The following is a 12,162-nucleotide window of genomic DNA, read 5'->3' on the forward strand; positions in this document are numbered from 1 at the left end:
AAAATTAAAAAAAAATATATATATATATATTTATTTATTTGGTTGCACGGGGTCTTAGTTGCGGAAGGTGGGCTCCTTAGTTGTGGCATGCAAACTTTTAATCGTGGCATGCATGTGGGATCTAGTTCCCTGACCAGGGATTGAACCTGGGCCCCCTGCATTGGGGGTGTGGAGTCTTAGCCACTGTGCCACCAGGGAAGTCCCCTGGCTACCTCTTCAGTCTGACCACAGGGCTTGGCCCAGAGCGAGCCTCAGTTTCTACCTGGAGAGTGAATGACTGAGCAAACGAATGATCTAATGCTCTAGAGTCATTTGTGATGGGCTCACTGTGTTTCCTTCCTCTGTGAGCTGGGTCCCTATTCCGTCCTCAGACCTATTCCCTACTTGCTTGGTCCAGTTTCTAAGAAACTTTCTGACTTCTCTCCCTAGCACCTGGGTTCCGCAAGGCCTCTGGGAATGGGGGGTGGGGAGAACTCCTGGGCCTTTCCTCCAGGCCCAGAACCACTCCAGTCTCATTCTTCTCCATCTCCACCCTCTTTTTCTTAACTTCCACAGAAGCAAGGTCAAAATCACGGAAGATCCCTCAGGCATTTTCTCAGGGCTTCTCCTCCTACTCTCATACCAACTGCCGTTCATAAACCCATCAGTCATTGGTGGTAGACAGGGACTGGCCTGAGCACACGGGCTAATGTTATACATTTGTTTATTATCTGATAATCTCCTCCTCCCAACTGTGGGTCAGGGACCATAGTGCTAATCTCACCACTCTTGTATCCCAAGTATCTGGCACTTAATGGACTCAGTAAATATGAACTGAATGAATGGATGACTGAGTGAATGCAGTCAAGGTTTCTCCTCTGATCCCAGCAGCTGAGTGCTGTAAGAGCGGGTCCAAGAACGCCCCGCCCCCTCACCCACACCTAAGCGTTACCATTTTCTCATCCTCAAGCTTCACTTCGTCTGTTTGACTTTTTTTTTTTTTTTAACTTTGTTTTGTTTTGTTTTGGCCGCACCACGCAGCATGTGGGAGCTTAGTTCCTCCCTCCACCAGGAATCGAACCCACGCCCTCGACAGTGAAAGCACAGAGTCCTAACTCCTGGACCGCCAGGGAATTCCCAACAACACATTTTTAAAGTAACAGCTTTACCAAGATATAATTCACATACTATACAATTTAATTATTTAAAGTGTACAATTCAATGTTTTTTAATATCTGAAGAGGGCAACCATCACTACAATCAATTTTAGAACATTTTCATCATCCTAAAAGACACCCTTTGCCCCTTCCCCCATAGTCATTAGCAGTCTCTCTCCATGTCTTCATTTCTCCCTAACCCCTAAGCACTAGGCAACTACTCTCTACTTTCTGTCTCTATGGATTTGCCTATTCTGGACATTTCATGTAAATGGAATTACACACTACTGTATGTGATCTTTTGTGACTGACTTTTTTTTTTTTTTTAATAAATTTATTTATTTATTTATTTTTGGCTGCATTGGGTCTTCATTGCTGCGCATGGGCTTTCTCTAGTTGCGGCGAGCGGGGGCTACTCTTCGTTGCGGTGTGCGGGCTTCTCATTGCAGTGGCTTCTCGTTGCGGAGCACGGGCTCTAGGTGCGCAGGCTTCAGTAGTTGTGGCTCGCGGGCTCTAGAGCTCAGGCTCAGTAGTTGTGGCGCTTGGGCTTAGTTGCTCCCCAGCATGTGGGATCTTCCCGGGCCAGGGCTCGAACCCGTGTCCCCTGCATTGGCAGGCGGATTCTTAACTACTGCGCCACCAGGGAAGCCCGTGACTGACTTTTACTTAGCATATGTTTCATGGTTCATCCATGTTGTAGCATGTACCCAGTACTTCAATCCTTTTTATTGTTGAATAATATTTCATTGTATGGATATACTATATTTTATTTATCCCTTCATCAGTTGATGGACATTTGAGTAGTTTCTACTTTTTGGCTATTATGAATAATGCTGCTTTGAACATTCGTGTACAAGAGTTTTTATTTTTTATTTTTTTTAATTAAAAAAATTTTAAATTAATTTATTTATTCACCTATTTATTTATTTGGCTGCCTTGGGTCTTTGTTGCTGCACACGGGCTTTCTCTAGTTGCGGCGAGCGGGGGCTACTCCTCGTCGCAGTGCGCGGGCTTCTCATTGCAGTGGCTTCTCTTGTTGCGGAGCACGGGCTCTAGGCGTGGGGGCTTCAGTAGTTGTGGCACGCATGCTCAGTAGTTGTGGCCCGCGACCTCTAGAGCGCAAGCTCAGTAGTTGTGGCACACGGGCTTAGTTGCTCTGCGGCATGTGGGATCTTCCCCGACCAGGGCTCGAACCCATGTCCCCTGCGTTGGCAGGCGGATTCTTAACCACTGCGCCACCAGGGAAGTCCAAGAGTTTTTAAATTGAGGGTGAAATTCACATAACATAAAACTAAACATTTTAAATAAACAATTCAGTGGTATTTAGTACATTCACATGTTGTGCAACCACCACCTCTAATTCCAAAACATTTCATCACTCTAAAATAAAACCCCATGACCATTAAGCGGTTACTTCCCATTCCCCTCCCTTTTAGCACCTGGTGACCACCAGCTTGCTTTTTGTTTCTATGGATTTACCTAGTCTGGATATCTCATATCAATGTAATCATAGACTATGTGACCTATTTTTGTTTGGCTTCTTTCACTTATCATAATGTTTTCAAAGTTCATCTAGTTGTGGTATGCATTTATACTTCATTCCTTTGTGTGATTAATACTCCATTACATGTGTATACCACAATTGTTTATTCATTCATCTGTTGATGGATGTTTGGGTTGTTTCCACCTTTTGACTAGTATGAGTAGCGCTCTCTAAACATTTGTGTGCAAGGATTTGAGTAACTGTTTTTAATTTTGGGGGGTGGGTATATACTTAGGAGTGGAATTGTTGGGTCATTTGGACAATACATCTTTGAGAAGAGCATGAATTGGACTTTCAAACAATGCACCCAGGAAGTTTGTTTTCCCCAAAGGAAATGGCAGAAACTTCAGAAAATTGAGTGGGAGGAGCTGGGGGTGATAGTATAATGTGCTACATAAATGTATTAATTCAAGCTAGTGTTTGCAGTTCACATCCATCATGTCACATCTTAAACAAGAACCAGATTTAGGATTTTGGATTCCAAGTCCAGCTATTGAGCTGCTTGTCTTGTTCCACAATACTGTTGTCAACCTAGCTTACTGAAGCAAACAAGGTAGCTATGAAGGTAATGCTGAAAACCTAGGAACTAGAGGAAGACTACAAAGTTTCAGGAAAAGCAGCGCCTTTCTTCCCTAGAACGAGGGCCAGGGAAATTCATTCGGAGAGATTGTTTCTGGTTTCATGGTCACTTCCCATGATTTAGAGAATGTCAGTGTAATTTGATACACCACTCTTCTTTATAGAGAATTTTTTCTAAAGGTGCTCGTAGACAACTGTCTTGGAGACCGCAGAGAACAGTTGGGGGGCAAAGAGAAACGCCATGTAAATCTCTTTATTTTAGGATTCAGAAGTAGAACGGCCTCTATGGAAGCCATAGAGACCAATATGGACCGAGGGTTTAAACAAGATGGTGGCTGGGACAGGACCGCTCTATCTTTCTGGGTGAAACTCTATGGCAGAGCAGAGTCGCACAGTTCAGAGAAGTGAAGCTGAGATGGGTGGTAACCCGACCACACTAGCGCGCTGGGAAGAGTGGAGCGTAAAGAGCTCTCTCGCGCATGTGTGGAACCGGGGGAAGGGGGAAGCGGGGAAACGGGTTTTGAGACCAAGGACCCACCCCACAGTACAAGTTTTCTGAAACGTGTGAGTCTTAAGCCCAGCTAAAGTCGAGGTGGGGCGTTTCCTAAGGCGCATGCGTTCTAGACGACACCAGCAGTACAGTGGCGTGGTCTTTTCAACGCCTGGCGTACAGACGACGTCTGAAGTGGAAGGGGCGGTCAGGACTCCCAACACGCATGCGCTTTGAGGCCGAGGCGTTTCCTTCAGAGGGTGTGGAGTGCAGGGCTCCTTATTGCGCAGGCGCAAGAACTGTCCGGTAGGGCTGGTGGTCTAACACGGGGATGGAATAGGAGGTTGAAGGGATTAAAAAACCGGATGCGCCTGCGCGTTGCCTACTGGTGGGACGAACTCAGGATTTGTGAGGGGCGGGGTCACGGATGCGCGTCATTGGATGGGTAGGTGGGAGGGAGGGTGGAGAGCCGGGAGAATGTGTGCGCTTGCGCAGTGCGGGGGTGGAGGGCGGAGGAGATAGATAGCACGCTTGCGCGGCTGTCACAGGGCTGCTTGGTTGGTCAGTGGGGAGTCGGCGCCTGCGTACTAAGACCCGTGTGCAGCAGCGGCGGCGGCGGTAGAGGCGGCGGCGGCGGCGGCAGCGGGCTCTGAGGCAGCGGTTGGGCTCGCCGCGAGTGAACGGGGTCGAGTCAGTGCATTCGCGCGAGGTGAGAGCGGGCAGGGCGCGCGTGCGCGGAACCTTGGCTTGGGCCTGGGAGTAGAGATGGAACTGCGCGAGGGTCGGGGAGGGGGCAGAGGGGAGCGGCGGCCGCCGCCGCCGCACGAGATTCGGTCTGCGAGCGGCGCGAGGTGCGGAGAGGCTCGGGCGCGCGACCCGGTTGGCGCGCGGGGTGACGGTTGGGGCTGGCCCGGTGACGTTGGAGCGACGCAGGGCGGGGGACGGCGAGTCGCGAGGCCGCCACGCGGGAAAGGCCGCCGGGCGGCCAAGCTGGGGCGAGGGCCGGGGGCAAGATCGGCCCGCCGGGGTAAGGGTACCTGGGACGTTGAGAACCGGGCGCCGCGCGGCCACGTGAGGTGGGGGAGGGGGCTGTTCGGTGAGAGGGCATGTGGAGGGGGGGTTGGCGGCCGGCGGGGGGGAGGGGAGGCTGCGTGGCTCCGGCCTGGCGCGGCCTTTGGGGAGGGGGCGGCGGCAGTACCGGAAGTGCCCCCTATGAGAGGCTGCCCTTGGGGTCGGAGGCCGCATGGCTGGACGTGGACGGGGGCCGCATGGCAGCGCGGGGACCCCTCCCCCCAGGTCCCGGCCACCGGAAGCCCCGGGCGGCCACATGGTGGGCGGGAGCCGGCAACCCCCAGCGCAGAGAGAGGTGGTCCTTGCGGGCGCCTAAGGGAGTTTGGAATTTTGAGGAGTGGGAGAAGCCTGAGGCTCGGATCTTGATCACCTCGGTGAGCTCGCTGTGGGCATATGTTAGCGCTCCCCCACTTCATGGGCCCCTGCAGCTTTCTCCCCAATCCTCCTATGAAGTGAGGTCGCCAGCCAGGTGTAAGTGGCATTTGTCCGTGCTGGGACGCCAGAGAAAGTGGGAAACCGAGGGCGATTGGACGGGAGCCCGACTCTTCTCGGTCGTCCCGACAGCGCCTTAAAGTCCCGGGCAGATGAGTTACCCGCTTTGATAGGTGCTCTTCACCTTGTCACTGTCTTTCTCGTTGTGTCTGATTTGGGAGTTCCTGGTTTTAGGGTCCTTAACTCTGCTAGCCTAGTATAATTTACACTACTCACTAACTACTACCAGCCTTTTGCTTTCATTTTATTGTCCTTCACCACTCCCCACTCTCCCACTTTCTACTGACTGTACAGGCCCGGCCTGAAAAGCCGACAGGACCGGTGCATCCTGGGAAAAGTGGGAGGGCCCTTGAGGAGAGGCTGGGTTCCTGGGTTCCCTTTGGGAAAGCAGAGGTGTTTGGCAGGGAGATCAGTTAGAAAACAACTTTACTTTCTCCCCCTCGGCTGCGTCTGCAAATGCATGTTGGAGAGGCGGGAATCCCCCAAAGAGGCCTTGTGGTTTCCTGTACCAGTGACTGGCTCGTGTGTGGATAGGGTGGGGGGGTGTAACAGAGACGGGTGGGGCTCCCTGTCCTCCGGTCTCCACCCCTCCCCCCCCACATTAGCCCCGCCCTTTTGCTGGCTCATAGCTGCTCACCTAATTATAGCCCTGGTTATGTGTGGGGAAGAGGGGTGGTTGGTTTTCAGTGGCAAGCAACACCTGAGCCCTCCCCCTACCAGGAATTAGGCCTTTGCCCATCTCAGAGATTTGACATCCTGACTTCCGGGAGCGTTTTCTATCCCGGGCCACCCCTTTAGCTTTCATTTGGGGTGGGGAATCCTGCTTATCTCCCACTGCCACACACATAGTATTTTTGATTCCAATCGGTATTTAATCTAGGAACTTTATTTTACGTGGGTAATGGAATAAAGTGCTGGGGGGAAAATGAAGCAGTGTTTCTAGAGTAGAGTGGGATAAATCGGAGACCCTGTTAATTCTATCCTTACTGACCCTAGTTCTCTTCTTGATTCTAGTTGGAGTCGAAGCCTCTTAAAATGGCAGATGATTTGGACTTCGAGACAGGAGATGCAGGGGCCTCAGCCACCTTCCCGATGCAGTGCTCAGCATTACGTAAGAATGGCTTTGTGGTGCTCAAAGGCCGGCCATGTAAGATTGTGGAGATGTCAACCTCCAAGACTGGCAAGCACGGCCATGCCAAGGTTAGAATTTCATTTCCATATCTTGTCTTCCCCACCAGCTGTCATCAATGCTAGCCCCCTATCTTCTTTAGCTCTTTTATTACCATCCAGTTCCTTGTGTTCAGCACTCAGCCCTGGACACCTTTTTCAACTACTACACCAGCCTTCAGCTTCTTCCTTGGTTACCCTTCTGTGCCTTGTCATCCTTGGAATCCCCCCTTTCTCCATCTTTGTGTGTCTCCAACTTCTCTTCGTGGTCCTTTATGCTCTGGCTCTTCAGCTGCTCCGTCACTTTTTCTATTTGTCCATTTGAGTCTTTGTAGGTTCTCTTTGTTTCCATCACTTTGCCCAGGATTTCTCCAATCCTAACATCCCTCGGAGGGGGCTCCAGCGTACACCTCTTATTTTCCAAATTGCCGCCCCACTCTCCAGTGCCACCTCTCCCCTTGGATCTCTGATGCAGCATCAGAGTGTCTCTACCTGCCCCCTCTCCTGGAGCCTCCTTGCTTCCTTAGGTCCTAACATTTTTCTTATATCCCTCCTTGTAACTTTACTTTTTCTTTTTTCTCAGAAGTTCAGCCTGATTCACCCTTGTTGAATTTCTTGTGGTTTTGTTCCCAGATCAGTTTTTTTGTCTTCTGTTGACTTGGCACATCCTGAGTTACCCCCAGATGTCTAGATCGTTCTCTGTTCTTTCTGGTTTTCTTATTTGCTAAATGCATCGCTCTTTCTGTTCTCCCCCCAAGTCCTTTTTTTCTTTTCGGCTCTCTTCTTTCTCATTCCTTCCTGTTTTCTCAGCTCTTTTCCTTCGGCCTTCCTTATTTTCCAAGTTCCCAGCCTTTTATGCTGATGTCCAAAAAACTTCTTCCAAACTTATACCTAGACTCCTCCTGCTCCCCTAGGATCTTGGTCTCTCGTTAATGTTTTGATAGCTCGAGGTAACTGGCTGCTCCAAGCCTGTCCTACAACCTTCCCTTGTGCTGTCAACTCCAGTCTCAGTGGTGGTCTTTTGGCCCCAGGCTCTTTTTAGAGGCTTTAGTGTTTCTTTCTTGAGTTGATTGGTTCAATTTCCAACTCCTCTTTGTCCTGACAACCTAGTCCGACTTCCCTCACTAGCTGGGGATAACTTGAGCCTTTATCTCCTCCATCCTAGAGTTTGGTTGGGTTTCTCTTTGATGTGATGCATGCATACAGGTCCATCTGGTTGGTATTGACATCTTTACTGGGAAGAAATATGAAGATATCTGCCCGTCAACTCATAATATGGATGTCCCCAACATCAAAAGGAACGATTTCCAGGTATGTAGATGGTCTGGATGTAGATGGGTTAGTGGTTTGTGGGAGGAAAATAGAGACTGGCCAGAAGACCTTGTGCTGAGAGAAGGGAGATTGGCAGGAGGAGAGGGTATTTGGTATTAGCAGTTTCCCACCCTAGTTTGCCCATCAGACCCTTTATCCTCAGGCTACTTGGGCCTACCTTCAGCTTCCTTCCCTGTCTGCCCCCAGCTGATTGGCATCCAGGATGGGTATCTATCACTGCTCCAAGACAGCGGGGAGGTGCGAGAGGACCTCCGTCTGCCTGAGGGAGATCTTGGCAAGGAGATTGAGCAGAAGTACGACTGTGGAGAAGAGATACTGGTATGGTGCCCCCCCTCTTTCTTTTATGCCCAGCCTTGTTCTTTGTGCTTCTTTCTCTGAGCTCAGACTTGACTATCCCCCATGCTCCCCCAGATCACGGTGCTGTCTGCCATGACAGAGGAGGCAGCTGTTGCAATCAAGGCCATGGCAAAATAACTGGCTCCCAGGTGAGTGTGGCGACACCCCTCCCCCCAGCCCCCTTCACGCACTTTGTTATCTCCATCAAAGAGCTACTTTGGTCTTAATTGACTGTGGTGCTGTTCCCCTCACCCTTTTTTCCCTTTGAAGGTTTTATCCTGTCTCACCTGGTTTCTCTCTTCTACCCAGGGTGGCTGTGGTGGCAGCAGTGATCCTCCAGCCTGCAGAGGCCCCCTCCCCCAGCCTGGCCCAGCTCTGGCCTGGCCCTTGGCTGGACTCCTCCTACACAATTTATTTGACGTTTTATTTTGGTTTCCCCTACACCCTCAATCTGTCGGGGAGCCCCTGCCCTTCACCCTGCTCCCTTGGCCAGGAGTGAGTGAACCATGGCCTTGGTGAAGCTGCCCTCCTCTTCTCCCCTCGCACTACAGCCCTGGTGGGGGAGACCGGGTGGGTGCTGCTTGTGGTTTAGGTTTTTTTTTTTTTTTTTTTTGGTGTTTTTTTTTTTTTTTTTTTTTTTTTTTTAATTCAATCTGGAATCAGAAAGCTGTGGATTCTGGCAAATGTTCCTTGTGCCCTTCCCCCACTCATCCCTGGTCTGGTCCCTTATTCCCCAATAGCCCTTTTTCCCAAGCACCACCCCCACAGACTGGGGACCAGCCCCCTCCCCTGCCTATGTCTCTCCCCAAATCCCTTTAGATGGGAAGGGAAGAGGAGGAGAGGGGAGGGGACCTGCCCCCTCCTCAGGCATCTGGGAGGGCCCTGCCCCCATGGGCTTCACCCTTTCCTGCGGGCTCTCTCCCCGACACATTTGTTAAAAATCAAACCTGAATAAAACTACAAGTTTAATATGAAGCCCCCAACTCAGCTGCTGCTTCGAATTAAATCGGTATTTGCTGACTATAACGTCAATTTGGAAATCAAAAATAAGAGTATAGGTTGAACTTTGCCGCTGAGCTCATTACAACCAACCTGCTGTCCCCCGCTGTGGTTCCTGTGGACCTGCCAGCCACCCCTCACCCTCCAAGCAGCCCAGTGGGAGGCAACACAGACAGTCGCAGCCAGGGTCAGTGGCAGGTAGATTTTATTGGCTTGGGACTAGGACACACCAGGGATCCTCCCCCACGGCAGGGTCTGGGGGCAAGGTTGAAGATCAAATCTGATGGTCACTTGTGGTAGAATCGCGGGTTCTGGCTGTGCTGGATGAAGGGGAGCCGAGGGCCAGGCTGGCTGGTGGTTGCAAAGCCCGACTGGCAGTGGTGATGAAAGGAGGGCTTTGTCAGTGTGTGTGCCCTCCCTTACACTCCAGGCCCAACTGAGAGCCATCCCAAGGGAGGAAGGGAAAATGGGGGTGGGGACCACCTATCCTACCCAATCCTGTTTCCCTGTTGTGTAGGAATTCTCACAGGCTGGATTACCACCCTTACCTTTCCTGCTGGTTGCATCTGCACAGGGAGCTGGGGTGAGGCCAGGAGTCCAGGGGCTGGATGCAGAGCTTGGGGATGCATGGGGCGCAGGGAGGACTGCAGAGAACAAAGTTAGCTGAGGCAGCCTGTGGCTCCCCTTAGCATAGGTAGCCCTTCCCTGACCTCGCAAGGCTCCACTCACTGAGTCAGAGAAGCCCGTCTGTTGGTTAGCGTGTTCCATTTGTTTTTGCAAGGACAGGGCACCACCAGGCTGGAGGAACCCTAGGTGGGAAGGAAGGGTGTAAAGTGAGTAGAGAATGGGGAAAGGAGGAAGGGAGGACCCGTGGAACTGGGCCCCTGTGTGGGGTGTCCGTCACCTGTCTGGGTGGGCTGAAAGTGGCTGTGCACGGCATAGGGCTGAGGCTGCGGCTGAGACAGGTACTGTACTGCAGGAAATGCGGAAGGTGCTGAGGAGGCAAGAGACAGTCATGAGAACCTCCTCGTAGCCTGTTCCACACTCCTCCCTCTGGGCCTTGAGGAAAGCTCTCTTCCTCCTTTCCCACCGCTGACCTCTGAGCTGCTGACTAGGACTGTAGGCAGGCTGTGTGGGTCCGTAGTGAGGTGGGGGCTGAGCAGTCCCATAGGCGCCGCCCGGGCTGCCTTGGAATTGCCCATGCTCTGGGGTCCCTGCGAAAGCAGCTGCTGAGCCCACGTAGTGCCGGGTCTAAGGAGAAAAGATGAGAACTCACTGCCTGTAAACTCCATGAAGCAAGAACTCAAGTGACTGTGCCCCATTTCCCCTACACAGTTTGGTGGGACACACTCATGACTTCAGTGCTGGCTGGTAAGCATGCTGGGGTCTGGGTGGTAGTAGTAGGGAAAAAAATTCGGCCTAGACACCCATTTCTACTGTTCTTACCGTAAGCACTTGGGGTCCAAACATCTGTTTGGCTCTGTCTGCTGCCATGAGGGTGCCTGGGCGATTGTGTCCTCCAGGGCTCCCTAGAGAGGGAGTGGGGCTTCATGATGCTGAAATGAGGCAGCAACCTACCAGAAGGCGCATTCTGACAAGCAGTTTCTTTAATCCTCACCCTGCATGCTGAGGAGGTGAGTTCCAGTGTGAACGGTCAGGCCTTGCTGGTATGCTGCTGATGTCAGAGTGGTCAGGTCACTGGAGGGAAAGGAAGGCAGGTCAAAGACAAGTCCGTCCCATCCCGTTCCCCACCCCCCTCCCCGTCCCGTTTGCCATTAAACACTGATGTTTTGTTACCTGATCCCAGTTACACTTTGGGCCCAATTTTATTTTTAGCTCTCCAATCTCACCTCTGCTCTTTTCGTCTCCGTTTTTCTTCCTCATGTAAAACTTTCTTGAGCTGCAGGAAAAGCTGATGTTTCTCTTCCTGTAGGGCTAAAAGCTTCTCCTGCAACTTCAGGATCTGGGGTGGGGAGAGAAGGTGAAGGCAGGAGAGCCAAGAGAAGAAAGAGCTAGGAGAGATGAAAAGACTGCTTACTTGTTCCTTGGTTTCCTCTAGTGACATTCTCTCTTCCATCTCCTTTTTCTTCCTTCTCTCCTGCTCTTCCTTCATCTTCTGTTCCATCATCTTGTCCACCTCTTCCTCCTCTGGAATAAGAGGCAGAACGAGAAAGTGGCAGGAGGATTAAACAATTAGAATGTTAGAGAATGAAGACCGGCAAAAACTGGTTATCCCAGTGCTCTTGGTACTTGCTCCAGTACCAAGAGCACTGGGAGGGGACAGGCTTCCCCATCACTGCGAGGGGGCTGGGACGGGGAGGTTTCTTAGGTGCTCTCCAAGGTCCTTCCCAGCTCCAGGGCGCTGGAGTTTAGGTGTGGCCTCTAATCCCCACCACAACGGGGCTGTCCATCCCTCTAGATTCGGCCGCCGTGCACTGGTCTGCCCGTGGGTGGGGGGTCAGCCCTGGGAGAGCGGTGCTCCCCGGGCCGTGCATCCTCCCGCTTTGGCCCCGTCTCACCCTGCCGCTTGCGCTCCCGCTCCATCATGATGTGCCGGTGCAACGCCCTGGCCATGGCGTTGGAAAGCTTGGGGCGCTCCAGGAGCGCAGGCATGGTGCTGCCGGGGGCGATCGGGCCGTGGGCGCCCGGCTCTGTCGCTGGCTGCCAGACCTCGGGCCGGGCCTACGGGGAGGCGGGCGCTCAGGGGGAGCACGCCGGGCCGGGCGGAAGCCGCCCGCCCGCTGCCCCGGTCACGTGCCCACCGCCCGGCCCGGCCCTCGGCGCGGCTCCTCCGCGTGCGCGGGCGGGGGTCTCGGCGCTCCCGCCCCCTGCCCGCCACCCGGGCGCCGGCCCCTCCCTACCCGCCTTCTCGTCGCTTTCTCCGCGGCCTCCCGAGCGCCTGGGCCGCGGCGTCACATCCGGCCGCTCGGCCGAATCCTTCCGGAGTCGGGGCGGCCGCGGGCTCGCGGGTTGGGCTGGGTGGGGCGGCGGGGCGGCGGGGCGGGGCAGGCGGTAGC

At 52.8% G+C, this 12,162-nt stretch overlaps 2 protein-coding genes across 5 annotated transcripts; one reads left to right on the forward strand and one right to left on the reverse strand.

Moving 5' to 3' along the window:
- The first annotated feature begins 4,031 nt into the window (after positions 1-4,031).
- On the forward strand, positions 4,032-9,121 carry EIF5A (eukaryotic translation initiation factor 5A). 3 transcript variants are annotated; one of them, XM_059908008.1, is made up of 6 exons: positions 4,032-4,054; positions 6,326-6,511; positions 7,685-7,789; positions 7,997-8,128; positions 8,222-8,295; positions 8,456-9,121. In XM_059908008.1, the coding sequence occupies exons 2-5, from the start codon at positions 6,347-6,349 to the stop codon at positions 8,282-8,284; spliced, it is 465 nt and encodes a 154-aa protein (XP_059763991.1). In that variant the 5' UTR covers positions 4,032-4,054; positions 6,326-6,346; the 3' UTR covers positions 8,285-8,295; positions 8,456-9,121. The 3 variants fall into 3 exon arrangements, with proteins under 3 accessions (XP_059763991.1, XP_059763990.1, XP_059763992.1); XM_059908007.1 differs by lacking the exon at positions 4,032-4,054 and adding an exon at positions 4,264-4,457; XM_059908009.1 differs by lacking the exon at positions 4,032-4,054 and adding an exon at positions 4,689-4,775.
- Positions 9,122-9,333: 212 nt separating this feature from the next.
- GPS2 (G protein pathway suppressor 2) lies at positions 9,334-12,115 on the reverse strand. 2 transcript variants are annotated; one of them, XM_059909045.1, is made up of 11 exons: positions 12,007-12,115; positions 11,665-11,827; positions 11,184-11,293; positions 10,996-11,108; positions 10,764-10,843; positions 10,592-10,674; positions 10,243-10,396; positions 10,050-10,139; positions 9,875-9,954; positions 9,694-9,789; positions 9,334-9,516 (listed from the first exon to the last, which is right to left on the reverse strand). In XM_059909045.1, the coding sequence occupies exons 2-11, from the start codon at positions 11,756-11,758 to the stop codon at positions 9,433-9,435; spliced, it is 984 nt and encodes a 327-aa protein (XP_059765028.1). In that variant the 5' UTR covers positions 11,759-11,827; positions 12,007-12,115; the 3' UTR covers positions 9,334-9,432. The 2 variants fall into 2 exon arrangements, with proteins under 2 accessions (XP_059765028.1, XP_059765027.1); XM_059909044.1 differs by having other exon boundaries at positions 10,996-11,293.
- Between the last annotated feature and the right edge of the window lie 47 nt (positions 12,116-12,162).

The sequence above is a fragment of the Balaenoptera ricei genome, chromosome 20 (genome assembly GCF_028023285.1).
Source record: "Balaenoptera ricei isolate mBalRic1 chromosome 20, mBalRic1.hap2, whole genome shotgun sequence".
Lineage (NCBI taxonomy): Eukaryota > Metazoa > Chordata > Mammalia > Artiodactyla > Balaenopteridae > Balaenoptera > Balaenoptera ricei.